At 48.2% G+C, this 16,507-nt stretch overlaps 1 protein-coding gene across 1 annotated transcript in view; it reads right to left on the reverse strand.

The window, feature by feature from the left end:
* The window catches only part of aatkb (apoptosis-associated tyrosine kinase b), a 91,094-nt gene that overhangs the window by 33,281 nt on the left and 41,306 nt on the right, over positions 1 to 16,507 (reverse strand). The window contains exon 2 of the mRNA XM_031804844.1: positions 1,535 to 1,676. Within this exon, the coding sequence (XP_031660704.1) occupies positions 1,535 to 1,676 (142 nt within the window). The remainder of the gene's footprint in view (positions 1 to 1,534; positions 1,677 to 16,507) is intronic.

The following is a 16,507-nucleotide window of genomic DNA, read 5'->3' on the forward strand; positions in this document are numbered from 1 at the left end:
TTAGAGAGCAATGGGAGGAGAGAGTGAGAGAGCAATGGGAGGAGAGAGTGAGAGAGCAATGGGAGGAGAGAGTGAGAGAGCAATGGGAGGAGAGAGAGAGAGAGATGAGAGATCTCAGTAAGACCAAAATATTAGTGTTCCAAAAAAGGTCCAGTCGCCAGGACCACAAATACAAATTCCATCTAGACACTGTTGCCCTAGAGCACACAAAAAACTATACATACCTTGGCCTAAACATCAGCGCCACAGGTAACTTCCACAAAGCTGTGAACAATCTGAGCGACAAGGCAAGAAGGGCATTCAATGCCATCAAAAGGAACATAAATTTCAACATACCAATTAGGATCTGGCTAAAAATAATTGAATCAGTCATAGAACCCATTGCCCTTTATGGTTGTGAGGTCTGGGGTCCGCTCACCAACCAAGAATTCACAAAGTGGGACAAACACCAAATTGAGTCTCTGCATGCAGAATTCTGCAAAAATATACTCCGTGTACAACGTAGAACACCAAATAATGCATGCAGAGCAGAATTAGGCCGATACCCATTTATTATCAAAATCCAGAAAAGAGCTGTTAAATTCTACAACCACCTAAAAGGAAGCGATTCCCAAACCTTCCAGAACAAAGCCATCACCTACAGAGAGAATTAAGAGAATTAAGAATTAAGAAAAAAAATGAGCAAACTAGAATGCTATTTGGCCCTAAACAGAGAGTACACAGTGGCAGAATATCTGACCACTGTGACTGACCCAAACTTAAGGAAAGCTTTGACTATGTACGGACTTAGTGAGCATAGCCTTGCTATTGAGAAAGGCCGCCGTAGGCAGACATGGCTCTCAAGGGAAGACAGGCTATGTGCACACTGCCCACAAAATGAGGTGGAAACTGAGCTGCACTTCCTAACCTCCTGTCCAATGTATGACCATATTAGAGACACATATTTCCCTCAGATTACACAGATCCACAAAGAATTCGAAAACAAACCCAATTTTTATAAACTCCCATATCTACTGGGTGAAATTCCGCAGTGTGCCATCACAGCAGCAAGATTTGTGACCTGTAGCCACGAGAAAAGGGCAACCAGTGAAGAACAAACACCATTGTAAATACAACCCATATTTATGCTTATTTATTTTCCCTTGTGTACTTTAACCATTTGTACATCGTTGCAACACTGTATACATACACAATATGACATTTGTAATGTCTTTATTGTTTTGCAACTTCTGTATGTGTAATGTTTACTGTTAATTTTTATTGTTTATTTTACTTTTGTATATTATCTACTTCACTTGCCTTGGCAATGTTAACACATGTTTCCCATGCCAATAAAGCCTCTTGAATTGAATTGAGAGAGACAGAGGGAGAGGGGGGGGGGGTAGAAGGGACTGAGAGAGAGAGAGAGAGAGAGAGAGAGAGAGAGAGAGAGAGAGAGAGAGAGAGAGAGAGAGAGAGAGAGGCAGAGAGGAGAAGGAAGGAAGGAAAAGTGAGAAAAGTGTAATTTTCTCAGACTCAGACAGGTAGGTCCTACCTGATCGTCCTGGTTGTTTGGCCAGGGGGAGGGACACCTCCGTGAGGGGTAGGATGTAGACATCAGGTCCGCTCTGGGATGCAGGGGACGCCAGGGTGGACAGGTCCGCCTGGTACTCCTCCCCATCAGCATTCTCAAACTCCTACAGGACAGAAGGGCAGAGAGGTCAGAGGTCAGACAGGCCATCAAGATCAGAAGTTCAGTGTGTTTGAGATGAGTTTGAGCAAGGTGAGGTAAAGAATCCTTTCGCTTGATCACACAATGCAAAGTTCTTGGAAAAACAAGATGATTTATATCGCAGTGATTCTGTGCAGTCCGACTGCGATGTAGTTGATCAAACAGACAATATTACCGTTAACAAAAATTCCCTGCCGAGAACGAGAACGTAATCCAACTCTGGGAATCCATTTGTCCCCATAGCAGAGAGCAATCGGTTAAAGCAACACTGAGAGGGGAAAGGAGGACTTTGTCTCTGTCTCTCTCTCTCTGTCTCTCTCTCTCTGTCTCTCTCTGTCTCTCTCTCTCTGTCTCTCTCTGACTCTCTCTCTCTCTCTCTGTCTCTCTCTCTCTCTGTCTCTCTCTCTGTCTTTCTCTCTCTGTCTCTCTCTCTCTCTCTCTCTCTGTCTCTGTCTCTCTGTCTCTCTGTCTCTCTCTGTCTCTCTCTCTGTCTCTCTCTCTCTGTCTCTCTCTCTCTCTCTGTCTCTCTCTCTCTCTGTCTCTCTATGTCTCTGTCTCTCTCTCTCTCTCTGTCTCTGTCTCTCTGTCTCTGTCTCTCTCTCTCTCTGTCTCTCTCTCTCTCTCTCTGTCTCTCTGTCTCTGTCTCTGTCTCTGTCTCTGTCTCTCTCTCTCTGTCTCTCTCTCTCTTCTCTCTCTCTCTCTCTCTCTCTCTCTGTCTCTCTCTCTTCTCTCTCTCTCTCTCTGTCTCTGTCTCTCTCTCTCTCTCTCTCTGTCTCTGTCTCTCTCTCTCTCTGTCTCTGTCTCTGTCTCTCTCTCTGTCCCTCGCTCTCTCTGTCTCTCTCTCTCTCTCTCTCTGTCTCTCTCTGTCTCTGTCTCTTTCTCTCTCTGTCTCTCTCTCTCTCTGTCTCTGTCTCTCTGTCTCTGTCTCTCTGTCTCTCTCTCTCTCTCTCTCTCTGGTCTCTCGCTCTCTCTGTTCTCTCTCTCTCTCTGTCTCTCTCTCTCTCTGTCTCTATCTCTGTCTCTCTCTCTCTCTGTCTCTATCTCTGTCTCTGTCAGGGGAAGCTGATGTCAGGCAGTTAGGATGGAATTCCGACCAGAGTTAAGCATGCCAGCCACAGTGGTCAATTATATTTTTATGTACTTTTCTCTCTATGTCTATTCTGACCTTGAATTTAAGCATGATAATAGCAGGCTATTCATCTGTTACTTGTTTAGGAGATCAACAAAATGAAAGTGAAAATGTTTAAACAAAATATTTTTAAGTAACTGGTTCCACAGATTTTTTGTTGTTGTTGCTTTACTCAGCTTTTTTTCGGGTGAAAATGTTACCTGAACTTAAAATGTTTCATGATAACATAATAAAAGGCAGGCAAAGATTCAGTCAAATTAAAATGATGTGTTTACTCGATTTGACTCGTGTTAATTCAACTAGAAATGATTATTTTGGCAACTTAACAAACAAAAAGCCTGTAGAACTAATAATACCCACATACATCTATAACTGCCATTCCATTCCGTTGATCTTTGCTTCCTCTGTCAGGTCTGTGCAGTATTTTTTATTCATTCATGTATTTTGTGCATAAAGGCTCTCCAAACCTGTTTTTTTTGTGACTCATACATACTTTCCTAACCCTAAAATGTGCCTAAATAATCTACAAAATCTGAGTATTTTTGTAAATCTACCAGTTGGTGCTGAAACGGAGATGAATATGCATATATTTAGATGGAGTTGTTTAATTGATCTCTATATTCTGAACCCGTTCTCTCACTGTATCCTAGTGAGTCTGTCGGGAAATTATAATTAAAGGTACACCATATTTAAAGGGATGGCTTTAAGATAAATGTACTGAAAACCTTATTGAAGGAAAAGGAAACTTCCATGAGAGAATCTGTTGACCACCAAGTGGGAGGATTTTCAGCAGTTGAATTACATTCATTCGGCCTCCCGGGTGGCGCAGTGGTTAAGGGCACTGTATTGCAGCGCCAGCTGTGCCATCAGAGACTCTGGGTTCGCGCCCAGGCTCTGTTGTAACCGGCCGCGACCGGGAGGTCCGTGGGGAGACGCACAATTGGCCTAGCATCGTCCGGGTTAGGGAGGGCTTGGTCGGTAGGGATGTCCTTGTCTCATTGCGCACCAGCAGCTCCTGTGGCGGGCCGGGTGCAGTGCGCGCTAACCAAGGTTGCCAGGTGAACGGTGTTTCCTCCGACACATTGGTGCGGCTGGCTTCCGGGTTGGATGCGCTCTGTGTTAAGAAGCAGTGCGGCTTGGTTGGGTTGTGTATCGGAGGACGCATGACTTTCAACCTTTGTCTCTCCCGAGCCCGTACGGGAGTTGTAGCGATGAGACAAGATAGTAGCTACAACAATTGGACACCACGAAATTGGGGAGAAAAAGGGGGTAAACGAAAAATTTAAATAAAATAATTACATTGATTCAGTTCACACAAGCCACAGCCGTAGAATAAGCATAAGGTACGTCTGAATAGCAACTCCTGAGAAGTGGGTAGGAAAGGTGTACATTTCCTAAGTCTGAATCGAGTCCTTAAAGCTGGAGTCACCGTGTGGAGATGATCCATTAGATCATCTGGTGATGAATCAGATGAATCAATGAATCAGATCAGATGAATCAATGAATCAGATCAGATCTTCTACAGATCCTCTCAGAAACACTCAAAAGACCATGCTTGTGTAATGAAACCATAAGAAGTTAGTGCATCCAACATGAGATCTGGTGTTTGAATGTAAAACTCAAAGTACTTGTTAAAACAGAACAAAAGTACTCTGAAAAACCCAGGCTATTTGTGTTTTTAAAGAGAGTTCACTGGGTTTACAGTGTAAAGGGCAGCATCAAAACACACCAAAAAAAAGCAGATTTTTTTTTCTTCAGACCGTCTCTCATACAATCGAACGGTTAAGTAACACACTTCTTCTGAAATAGACTCGATTTTATTTATGTCTTTAGCTTCTTTAGACCTGTCTAAAATAATTCATGGATTTATTGTGATGGTGTAGGCTATATTACATGGATATATTGTGATGGTGTAGGCTATATTACATGGATATATTGTGATGGTGTAGGCTATATTACATGGATATATTGTGATGGTGTAGGCTATATTACATGGATATATTGTGATGGTGTAGGCTATATTACATGGATTTATTGTGATGGTGTAGGCTATATTACATGGATATATTGTGATGGTGTAGGCTATATTACATGGATTTATTGTGATGGTGTAGACTATATTACATGGATAGATTGTGATGGTCTAGGTTATATTACATGGATATATTGTGATGGTCTAGGCTATATTACATGGATATATTGTGATGGTGTAGGCTATATTACATGGATATATTGTGATGGTGTAGGCTATATTACATGGATATATTGTGATGGTCTAGGCTATATTACATGGATATATTGTGATGGTGTAGGCTATATTACATGGATATATTGTGATGGTGTAGGCTATATTACATGGATTTATTGTGATGGTGTAGGCTATATTACATGGATATATTGTGATGGTGTAGGCTATATTACATGGATTTATTGTGATGGTGTAGGCTATATTACATGGATTTATTGTGATGGTCTAGGCTATATTACATGGATTTATTGTGATGGTGTAGGCTATATTACATGGATATATTGTGATGGTGTAGGCTATATTACATGGATTTATTGTGATGGTGTAGACTATATTACATGGATTTATTGTGATGGTGTAGGCTATATTACATGGATTTATTGTGATGGTGTAGGCTATATTACATGGATTTATTGTGATGGTGTAGACTATATTACATGGATTTATTGTGATGGTGTAGGCTATATTACATGGATTTATTGTGATGGTGTAGGCTATATTACATGGATTTATTGTGATGGTGTAGACTATATTACATGGATTTATTGTGATGGTCTAGGCTATATTACATGGATGTATTGTGATGGTGTAGGCTATATTACATGGATTTATTGTGATGGTGTAGACTATATTACATGGATTTATTGTGATGGTGTAGGCTATATTACATGGATTTATTGTGATGGTGTAGGCTATATTACATGGATTTATTGTGATGGTGTAGGCTATATTACATGGATTTATTGTGATGGTGTAGGCTATATTACATGGATTTATTGTGATGGTGTAGGCTATATTACTTGGATATATTGTGATGGTGTAGGCTATATTACATGGATTTATTGTGATGGTGTAGGCTATATTACATGGATTTATTGTGATGGTGTAGGCTATATTACATGGATTTATTGTGATGGTGTAGGCTATATTACATGGATTTATTGTGATGGTGTAGACTATATTACATGGATTTATTGTGATGGTGTAGGCTATATTACATGGATTTATTGTGATGGTGTAGACTATATTACATGGATTTATTGTGATGGTGTAGGCTATATTACATGGATTTATTGTGATGGTGTAGACTATATTACATGGATTTATTGTGATGGTCTAGGCTATATTACATGGATGTATTGTGATGGTGTAGGCTATATTACATGGATTTATTGTGATGGTGTAGACTATATTACATGGATTTATTGTGATGGTGTAGGCTATATTACATGGATTTATTGTGATGGTGTAGACTATATTACATGGATTTATTGTGATGGTGTAGACTATATTACATGGATTTATTGTGATGGTCTAGGCTATATTACATGGATTTATTGTGATGGTGTAGGCTATATTACATGGATTTATTGTGATGGTGTAGGCTATATTACATGGATTTATTGTGATGGTGTAGACTATATTACATGGATTTATTGTGATGGTGTAGGCTATATTACATGGATTTATTGTGATGGTGTAGGTAGACTATATTACATGGATTTATTGTGATGGTGTAGGTAGACTATATTACATGGATTTATTGTGATGGTGTAGGCTATATTACATGGATGTATTGTGATGGTGTAGACTATATTACATGGATTTATTGTGATGGTGTAGACTATATTACATGGATTTATTGTGATGGTGTAGGTAGACTATATTACATGGATTTATTGTGATGGTGTAGGCTATATTACATGGATTTATTGTGATGGTGTAGACTATATTACATGGATTTATTGTGATGGTGTAGGTAGACTATATTACATGGATTTATTGTGATGGTGTAGGCTATATTACATGGATGTATTGTGATGGTGTAGACTATATTACATGGATTTATTGTGATGGTGTAGACTATATTACATGGATTTATTGTGATGGTGTAGACTATATTACATGGATTTATTGTGATGGTCTAGGCTATATTACATGGATTTATTAGACTTTTTAAAATGTAGATGTTCCAAAGGTCTGCATCAGTGGCTTGTAGGAAGCCAGGAGATGCTAAATGTGTTTATGTTCATTAACGATCAATTACTGTGAGACCGGCAGTTATTTACTTCACAATCACCTTCTGACACAATGTCATGATTATTCTAAACTCTTTTATACAACAATGTTATGTGCATGTTTGAAGAAAGAAAATGATCGTTCTATAGTAGGACGAAGCAGCTTGTTGTTCCATTTTTTTTATTTGATTTTTTATTTCACCTTTATTTAACCAGGTAGGCTAGTTGAGAACACCTTTATTTAACCAGGTAGGCTAGTTGAGAACACCTTTATTTAACCAGGTAGGCTAGTTGAGAACACCTTTATTTAACCAGGTAGGCTAGTTGAGAACACCTTTATTTAACCAGGTAGGCTAGTTGAGAACACCTTTATTTAACCAGGTAGGCTAGTTGAGAACACCTTTATTTAACCAGGTAGGCCAGTTGAGAACACCTTTATTTAACCAGGTAGGCCAGTAGAGAACAAGTTCTCACTTGCAACTGCGACCTGGCCAAGATAAAGCATAGCAGTGTGAGCAGACAACACAGAGTTACACATGGAGTAAACAATTAACAAGTCAATAACACAGTAGAAAAAAAGAGAGTCTATATACATTGTGTGCAAAAGGCATGAGGAGGTAGGCGAATAATTACAATTTAGCAGATTAACACTGGAGTGATAAATGATCAGATGGTCATGTACAGGTAGAGATATTGGTGTGCAAAAGAGCAGAAAAGTAAATAAATATAAACAGTATGGGGATGAGGTAGGTAAAATTGGGTGGGCTATTTACCGATAGACTATGTACATGGACTATGTACCATGAGGTGTAATGGATCATGACGAACGGATATTTTTAGAACCGTCAGGCAAAATGAAGTTCAACGACGAGACGACCCATTGCCACATTTGCAACTTTTGATGGTACAGCAGAAGCAAAATTCAGCATCCTGCGATGCTTGTTGTAAAACCTCTAGTTAACGCTGGTGGATTGAACACTGTGCTCAACAATGCCTACCAAAATGGGTTCAATTGGCAAATGATCAGATACATAAGTCAATGAAGTCAATACTATAGAAGAGGTGGTATAATGATGCACTTAACAGAACTTGAAACACCAAATGAGTGTTTTCATATGTTCCCGGTAGTTCTCCCAGTCCCTGGCAAGGTGTTGCACAACTATTGATTAAGTCATGTTAATCAATCAACACACCGTGTCATGTTTCAAAATATCTCAGAATGATGTTTCAATACTCCAGCAAAGTGAAGGTTTTGTCTCCTTAACGTTGGTGGAAGCTCAGTGTACTGTAAGACATCAGATCCATTCTGGAACCGACCACACTAATACATACTGGATGTTAAAGAAGAAATCCCTTGGAGAGATCTCCATGGCTTTCAGACTGAAAGAGGGAGAGAGAGAGAGATGAGAGACAGATGGGAGAGAGAGAGAGAGAGAGGGAGAGAGAGAGAGAGGGGGAAGGGAAGGGAGGAGAGAGAGAGAGAGAGACAGAGAGAGAGAGAGAGGGAAGGGAAGGGAGGAGAGAGAGAGAGAGAGAGAGAGAGAGAGAGAGAGAGAGAGAGAGAGAGAGAGAGAGAGAGAGAGAGAGGGAAGGGAAGGGAAGGGAGGAGAGCGAGGGAATTGGAGGATTTGGAGAGTGGATCAGTGTAAAAGCCCCTCAGTTGTAAGGAGTTTAGTGGTGGGGTGGAAATATGGAAAACTGTGACCCTTTGTAAACTCATCCTGCACCCACTTCCCTGACTCCCCCATCCTCCTCACCCCTCCTTCCATCCCTCGCTCAATCCTATCCCACGAGAGAACACACACACATATCCACATACGCAGTCTCACTCTAGACAGACAGACAAGCACACACACACACTCTCTCTGGTCTCCAAGTCCACAGCTTCACACGGCCCCTCAGCTTCACACGGCCCCTCGCGACCCACCAAACATCTGTTCCAGGATCAGAGTTCCAGCGACACAGCCCTCTAAACTCGTACCATTACAGAGATCACACACGCACAGAGTTCCCGGAAAATGCACAGCTACAGAGTTCACACAAAGACACAAATATCCACTCACATCTCTCTCCCACACATACAGCTACATAGATCTAACCTAAACACCCAACCCTCTTTCAGTCCTCTCCCAGCCCTCTCTCAGTCCTCTCCCAGCCCTCTCCCAGCCCTCTCTCAACCCTCTCCCATCCCTCTCCCAGTCCTCTCCCAGCCCTCTCCCAGTCCTCTCCCAGCTCTCTCCCAATCCTCTCCCGGCCTTCTCCCGGCCTTCTCTCGGCCCTCTCGCCGGTCCTCTCCCAGTCCTCTCCCAGCCCTCTCCCAGCCCTGTCCCTGCCCTCTCCCAGCCCTCTCCCAGTCCTCTCCCAGTCCTCTCCCAGCCCTCTCCCAGTCCTCTCCCAGTCCTCTCCCAGCCCTGTCCCAGCCCTCTCCCAGCCCTCTCCCAGTCCTCTCCAAGCCCTCTCCCAGCCCTCTCCCAGTCCTCTCCCAGTCCTCTCCCAGCCCTGTCCCAGCCCTCTCCCAGTCCTCTCCCAGCCCTGTCCCAGCCCTCTCCCAGCCCTGTCCCAGCCCTCTCCCAGCCCTCTCCCAGCCCTGTCCCAGTCCTCTCCCAGTCCTCTCCCAGCCCTCTCCCAGTCCTCTCCCAGCCCTCTCCCAGTCCTCTCCCAGTCCTCTCCCAGTCCTCTCCCAGCCCTGTCACAGTCCTCTACCAGCCCTGTCCCAGCCCTGTCCCAGCCCTCTCCCAGCCCTCTCCCAGTCCTCTCCCAGTCCTCTCCCAGCCCTCTCCCAGTCCTCTCCCAGCCTTCTCCCGGCCTTCTCCCAGCCCTCTCCCAGCCCTGTCGCAGCCCTCTCCCAGCCCTGTCCCAGCCCTGTCCCAGTCCTATCCCAGTCCTCTCCCAGCCCTGTCCCAGCCCTGTCCCAGCCCTGTCCCAGCCCTCTCCCAGCCCTGTCCCAGTCCTATCCCAGTCCTCTCCCAGCCCTGTCCCAGCCCTGTCCCAGCCCTCTCCCAGCCCTGTCCCAGCCCTCTCCCAGCCCTGTCCCAGCCCTCTCCCAGCCCTGTCCCAGCCCTGGCCCAGTCCTATCCCAGTCCTCTCCCAGCCCTGTCCCAGCCCTGTCCCAGCCCTCTCCAAGCCCTCTCCCAGCCCTCTCCCAGTCCTCTCCCAGTCCTCTCCCAGCCCTGTCCCAGCCCTCTCCCAGCCCTGTCCCAGACCTGTCCCAGCCCTCTCCCAGCCCTGTCACAGTCCTATCCCAGTCCTCTCCCAGCCCTGTCACAGCCCTGTCCCAGCCCTCTCCCAGCCCTGTCCCAGTCCTATCCCAGTCCTCTCCCAGCCCTGTCCCAGCCCTGTCCCAGCCCTGTCCCAGCCCTCTCCCAGCCCTGTCCCAGTCCTCTCCCAGTCCTCTCCCAGCCCTGTCCCAGCCCTCTCCCAGTCCTCTCCCAGCCCTCTCCCAGCCCTGTCCCAGTCCTCTCCCAGTCCTCTCCCAGCCCTCTCCCAGTCCTCTCCCAGCCCTCTCCCAGTCCTCTCCCAGTCCTCTCCCAGTCCTCTCCCAGCCCTGTCCCAGTCCTCTACCAGCCCTGTCCCAGCCCTCTCCCAGTCCTCTCCCAGTCCTCTCCCAGCCCTCTCCCAGTCCTCTCCCGGCCTTCTCCCGGCCTTCTCTCGGCCCTCTCCCGGTCCTCTCCCAGTCCTCTCCCAGCCCTCTCCCAGCCCTCTCCAAGACCTCTCCCAGTCCTGTCCCAGCCCTGTCCCAGCCCTCTCCCAGCCCTCTCCCAGTCCTCTCCCAGCCCTCTCCCAGCCCTGTCCCAGCCCTGTCCCAGCCCTCTCCCAGCCCTGTCCCAGCCCTGTCCCAGCCCTCTCCCAGCCCTGTCCAAGCCCTGTCCCAGCCCTCTCCCAGCCCTGTCCCAGCCCTGTCCCAGCCCTCTCCCAGCCCTGTCCCAGCCCTCTCCCAGCCCTGTCCCAGCCCTGTCCCAGCCCTGTCCCAGTCCTATCCCAGTCCTCTCCCAGCCCTGTCCCAGACCTCTCCCAGCCCTGTCCCAGTCCTATCCCAGTCCTCTCCCAGCCCTGTCCCAGCCCTGTCCCAGCCCTCTCCCAGCCCTGTCCCAGTCCTCTCCCAGTCCTCGCCCAGCCCTGTCCCAGCCCTCTCCCAGGCCTCTCCCAGCCCTCTCCCAGCCCTGTCCCAGTCCTCTCCCAGTCCTCTCCCAGCCCTGTCCCAGCCCTCTCCCAGTCCTCTCCCAGCCCTGTCCCAGTCCTCTACCAGCCCTGTCCCAGCCCTGTCCCAGCCCTCTCCCAGCCCTCTCCCAGTCCTCTCCCAGCCCTCTCTCAGTCCTCTCCCAGCCTTCTCCCGGCCTTCTCTCGGCCCTCTCCCAGTCCTCTCCCAGTCCTCTCCCAGCCCTCTCCCAGTCCTCTCCAAGCCCCATCCCAGTCCTCTCCCAGCCCTGTCCCAGCCCTGTCCCAGCCCTCTCCCAGCCCTCTCCCAGTCCTCTCCCAGCCCTCTCCCAGTCCTCTCCCAGTCCTCTCCCAGCCCTGTCCCAGTCCTCTACCAGCCCTGTCCCAGCCCTGTCCCAGCCCTGTCCCAGCCCTCTCCCAGTCCTCTCCCAGTCCTCTCCCAGTCCTCTCCCGGCCTTCTCTCGGCCCTCTCCCAGCCCTCTCCCAGTCCTCTCCAAGCCCTCTCCCAGTCCTCTCCCAGCCCTGTCCCAGCCCTGTCCCAGCCCTCTCCCAGCCCTCTCCCAGTCCTCTCCCAGTCCTCTCCCAGCCCTGTCCCAGCCCTCTCCCAGCCCTCTCCCAGTCCTCTCCAAGCCCTCTCCCAGCCCTCTCCCAGTCCTCTCCCAGCCCTGTCCCAGCCCTCTCCCAGCCCTCTCCCAGCCCTCTCCCAGCCCTCTCCCAGTCCTCTCCCAGTCCTCTCCCAGCCCTGTCCCAGTCCTCTACCAGCCCTGTCCCAGCCCTGTCCCAGCCCTCTCCCAGCCCTGTCCCAGCCCTGTCCCAGCCCTGCCCCAGCCCTGTCCCAGCCCTGTCCCAGCCCTCTCCCAGCCCTGTCCCAGTCCTCTCCCAGTCCTCGCCCAGTCCTATCCCAGTCCTCTCCCAGCCCTCTCCCAGCCCTGTCCCAGCCCTCTCCCAGCCCTGTCCCAGCCCTGTCCCAGTCCTATCCCAGTCCTCTCCCAGCCCTGTCCCAGCCCTGTCCCAGCCCTCTCCCAGCCCTGTCCCAGTCCTATCCCAGTCCTCTCCCAGCCCTGTCCCAGCCCTGTCCCAGCCCTCTCCCAGCCCTGTCCCAGCCCTGTCCCAGCCCTGTCCCAGCCCTCTCCCAGCCCTGTCCCAGTCCTCTCCCAGTCCTCTCCCAACCCTCTCCCAGCCCTGTCCCAGCCCTCTCCCAGCCCTCTCACACAAAAACAATACAAATAATGCATTACATTTTTATATCGTTCTTCAAGGACCCAATTTCGCTTTACGAATGTAGAAACAAATAAACTAGATACAAAACATGTACTAGTATTGTGCTAACTGGTTTCATTTAATGGCATCAAAGAACTCTCCGCTAAAAACAATACAAATGAAATAATTTTTATTACAACCAGCATTAGGACTCATTCACAGCTAGAGTTCAGGCTACATCAGGCTCTCCACATAACATCAATCTGTTCTTACCTGAGCTCAAGTTCCATTGGGGTAAGCCGGCATGTTGGTCACTCACACGACACAAGTTCACTTGTACCCTGTACACGAATGTCTCAGCAGAACAACAAGCTGAAAGCACCTGAAAACTCCACCCCCACCGCCCCCGCCACCACCAAACCACCACCCCCACCAAACCACTCCTCCAACCAAACCACTCCTCCAACCAAACCACCCCTCCCACCTACACACATGCACTCAGGGGCCCCATGAAGGCCCAGCTGGCTTGAAGGGCATCTGGGTGGCGGTGCCAAACGCAGAGCCGACAGTAAGACCATGGTCCTGCAGCTGAGAGTGACTTCTATCTAGCACCAGAATGAATGGTCAACATCATGGATGGAGAGAAAGAGAGAAAAGGAAGGGAGGAGGGAAAAGGAAGGGAGGAGAGAAAAGGAAGGGAGGAGAGAAAAGGAAGGGAGGAGAGAAAAGGAAGGGAGGAGAGAAGGAAGGGAGGAGAGAAAAGGAAGGGAGGAGAGAAAAGGAAGGGAGGAGAGAAAAGGAAGGGAGGAGAGAAGGAAGGGAGGAGAGAAAAGGAAGGGAGGAGAGAAGGAAGGGAGGAGAGAAAAGGAAGGGAGGAGAGAAAAGGAAGGGAGGAGAGAAGGAAGGGAGGAGAGAAGGAAGGGAGGAGAGAAGGAAGAGAGGAGAGAAAAGGAAGGGAGGAGAAGTGTTTCCCAGTCAACAGGCAGTTACTGTGCTACTCCCGAGAGGAGGGAGGGAGGGAGACAGGAAAGAAAGAAAGTGGGGGGGACAAGTGAGAAAAAACGAGAGAAATTGAGCCCCCACAAAAATGTGAGGCAGGAAAAAAGGAGTGGGAGGGAAGGCTTTACACATTCTAATCCTGATGACATCATTCTCTCCCCCTCTTCTCTAGTTCTTTCTCTTCTATCACTCACTCTCTTCTCCTGCCGGGGAACATGTGCAGAGCAGGCCTCTTCCCCACAAGGTTTAGCGACTACACACACGCACACACGCACACACACACAAACACACACACACGCACGCACACACGCACACACACACACACACAATAATATTCCTATCATCTCCTCTTCCTGCTCTGGGAGAGGCTGTTTCTAATTCCAGATGAAGGCCCTGGGGCGTGTGGGGCCGGATGTACTGTGGGCTCTGGGGTATGCCCTTCCTCAAGCCCTCTCACCCCTTTTCCCACCCCAGGCTCTCTCTCCCTCTCCTCTGCCCTTTCCTTTTACCCTGCTTTGACTCTTTCTCCTCTCCTCTCTTTCTCCCTCTCCGCTCTCTCTCTCCCTCTCCTCTCTCTCCCTCTCCTTTCTCTCTCCTCTCCTCTACCCCCTCCTCTACCTCTCCTCTCCTCTCTTTCTCCCTCTCCGCTCTCTCTCTCTCCCTCTCCTCTCTCTCCCTCTCCTTTCTCTCTCCTCTCCTCTACCCCTCCTCTACCTCTCCTCTCCTCCTCTTTCTCCCTCTCCGCTCTCTCTCTCTCCCTCTCCTCCTCTCTCCCTCTCCTCTCTCTCCCTCTAATTTCACTCTCCTCTCCTCTACCCCTCCTCTAACCTCTCCTGTCCCTCATCTTTCTCCCTCTCCTCTGCCCTTTCCTTTTACCCTGCTTGACTCTTTCCTCCTCTCCTCTCTTTCTCCCTCTCCGCTCTCTCTCTCTCTCCTCTCCTCTCTCTCCCTCTCCTTTCTCTCTCCTCTCTCTCCTCTCCTCTACCCCTCCTCTACCTCTCCTCTCCTCTCTTTCTCCCTCTCCTCTCTTTCTCTCTCCTCTCCTCTCTCTCCCTCTCCTTTCTCTCTCCTCTCCTCTAACCCTCCTCTACCTCTCCTCTCTTTCTCCCTCTCCTCTCTCTTTCTATCTCCCTCTCCTCCTCTCTCCCTCTCCTTTCTCTCTCCTCTCCTCTACCCCTCCTCTACCTCTCCTCCTCCTCTCTTTCTCCCTCTCCTCTCCCTCTCTCTCCCTCTCCTCCTCTCTCTCTACCCTCTCCTCTCTTCTTCTCCCCTCTCCTCTCCTCTCTTTCTCCCTCTCCTCCCTCCCTCTCCTCTCTCTCTCTCTCCCTCTCCTCTCCTCTCTTTCTCCCTCTCCTCTCCCTCTCCTCTCTCTCTCTCCCTCTCCTCTCTCCTTCTCCTCTCATCTCTCTCTTCCTCTTCTCCTCTCTTTCTCCTCTCTTCTCTCTCTCCCTCTCCTCTTTTCTCCTCTCTCTCCCTCTCCTCTCCTCCTCTCTCCCTCTCCTCTCTCTCCCTCTCCTTTCTCTCTCCTCTCCTCTACCTCTCCTCTACCTCTCCTCTCTCCTTCTCCTCTCTCACATCTCCTCCACCCTCCCCTCTATCTTAGTCCATCTCTCCCTGAGTATTCTCCTCTATCTTAGTCCATCTCTCCCTGAGTATTCTCCTCTATCTTAGTCCATCTCTCCCTGAGTATTCTCCTCTATCTTAATCCCTCTCTCCCTGAGTATTCTCCTCTATCTTAATCCCTCTCTCCCTGAGTATCTCCCTATCTTAATCCCTCTCTCCCTGAGTATTTCTCCTCTATCTTAATCCCTCTCCCCTGAGTATTCTCCTCTATCTTAATCCCTCTCTCCCTGAGTATTCTCCTCTATCTTAATCCCTCTCTCCCTGAGTATTCTCCTCTATCTTAATCCCTCTCTCCCTGAGTATTCTCCTCTATCTTAATCCCTCTCTCCCTGAGTATTCCTCCTCTATCTTAATCCCTCTCTCCCTGAGTATTCTCCTCTATCTTAATCCCTCTCTCCCTGAGTATTCTCCTCTATCTTAATCCCTCTCTCCCTGAGTATTCTCCTCTATCTTAATCCCTCTCTCCCTGAGTATTCTCCTCTATCTTAATCCCTCTCTCCCTGAGTATTCTCCTCTATCTTAATCCTCTCTCCTGAGTATTCTCCTCTATCTTAATCCCTCTCTCCCTGAGTATTCTCCTCTATCTTAATCCCTCTCTCCCTGAGTATTCTCCCTATCTTAATCCCTCTCTCCCTGAGTATTCTCCCTATCTTAATCCCTCTCTCCCTGAGTATTCTCCTCTATCTTAATCCCTCTCTCCCTGAGTATTCTCCTCTATCTTAATCCCTCTCTCCCTGAGTATTCTCCTCTATCTATCCCTCTCTCCCTGAGTATTCTCCTCTATCTTAATCCCTCTCTCCCTGAGTATTCTCCTCTATCTTAATCCCTCTCTCCCTGAGTATTCTCCTCTATCTTAGTCCATCTCTCCCTGAGTATTCTCCTCTATCTTAGTCCATCTCTCCCTGAGTATTCTCCTCTATCTTAATCCCTCTCTCCCCTGAGTATTCTCCTCTATCTTAGTCCATCTCTCCCTGAGTATTCTCCTCTATCTTAATCCCTCTCTCCCTGAGTATTCTCCTCTATCTTAATCCCTCTCTCCCTGAGTATTCTCCTCTATCTTAATCCCTCTCTCCCTGAGTATTCTCCTCTATCTTAATCCCTCTCTCCCTGAGTATTCTCCTCTATCTTAGTCCATCTCTCCCTGAGTATTCTCCTCTATCTTAGTCCATCTCTCCCTGAGTATTCTCCTCTATCTTAATCCCTCTCTCCCTGAGTATTCTCCTCTATCTTAATCCCTCTCTCCCTGAGTATTCTCCTCTATCTTAATCCCTCTCTCCCTGAGTATTCTCCTCTATCTTAATCCCTCTCTCCCTGAGTATTCTCCTCTATCTTAATCCCTCTCTCCCTGAGTATTCTCCTAGACCGCACAAAAAAGACACATATATACATATATATAAATGTCGTGCTATACTGTAGAGGCCTAC

The sequence above is a fragment of the Oncorhynchus kisutch genome, linkage group LG25, assembly GCF_002021735.2.
Source record: "Oncorhynchus kisutch isolate 150728-3 linkage group LG25, Okis_V2, whole genome shotgun sequence".
Lineage (NCBI taxonomy): Eukaryota > Metazoa > Chordata > Actinopteri > Salmoniformes > Salmonidae > Oncorhynchus > Oncorhynchus kisutch.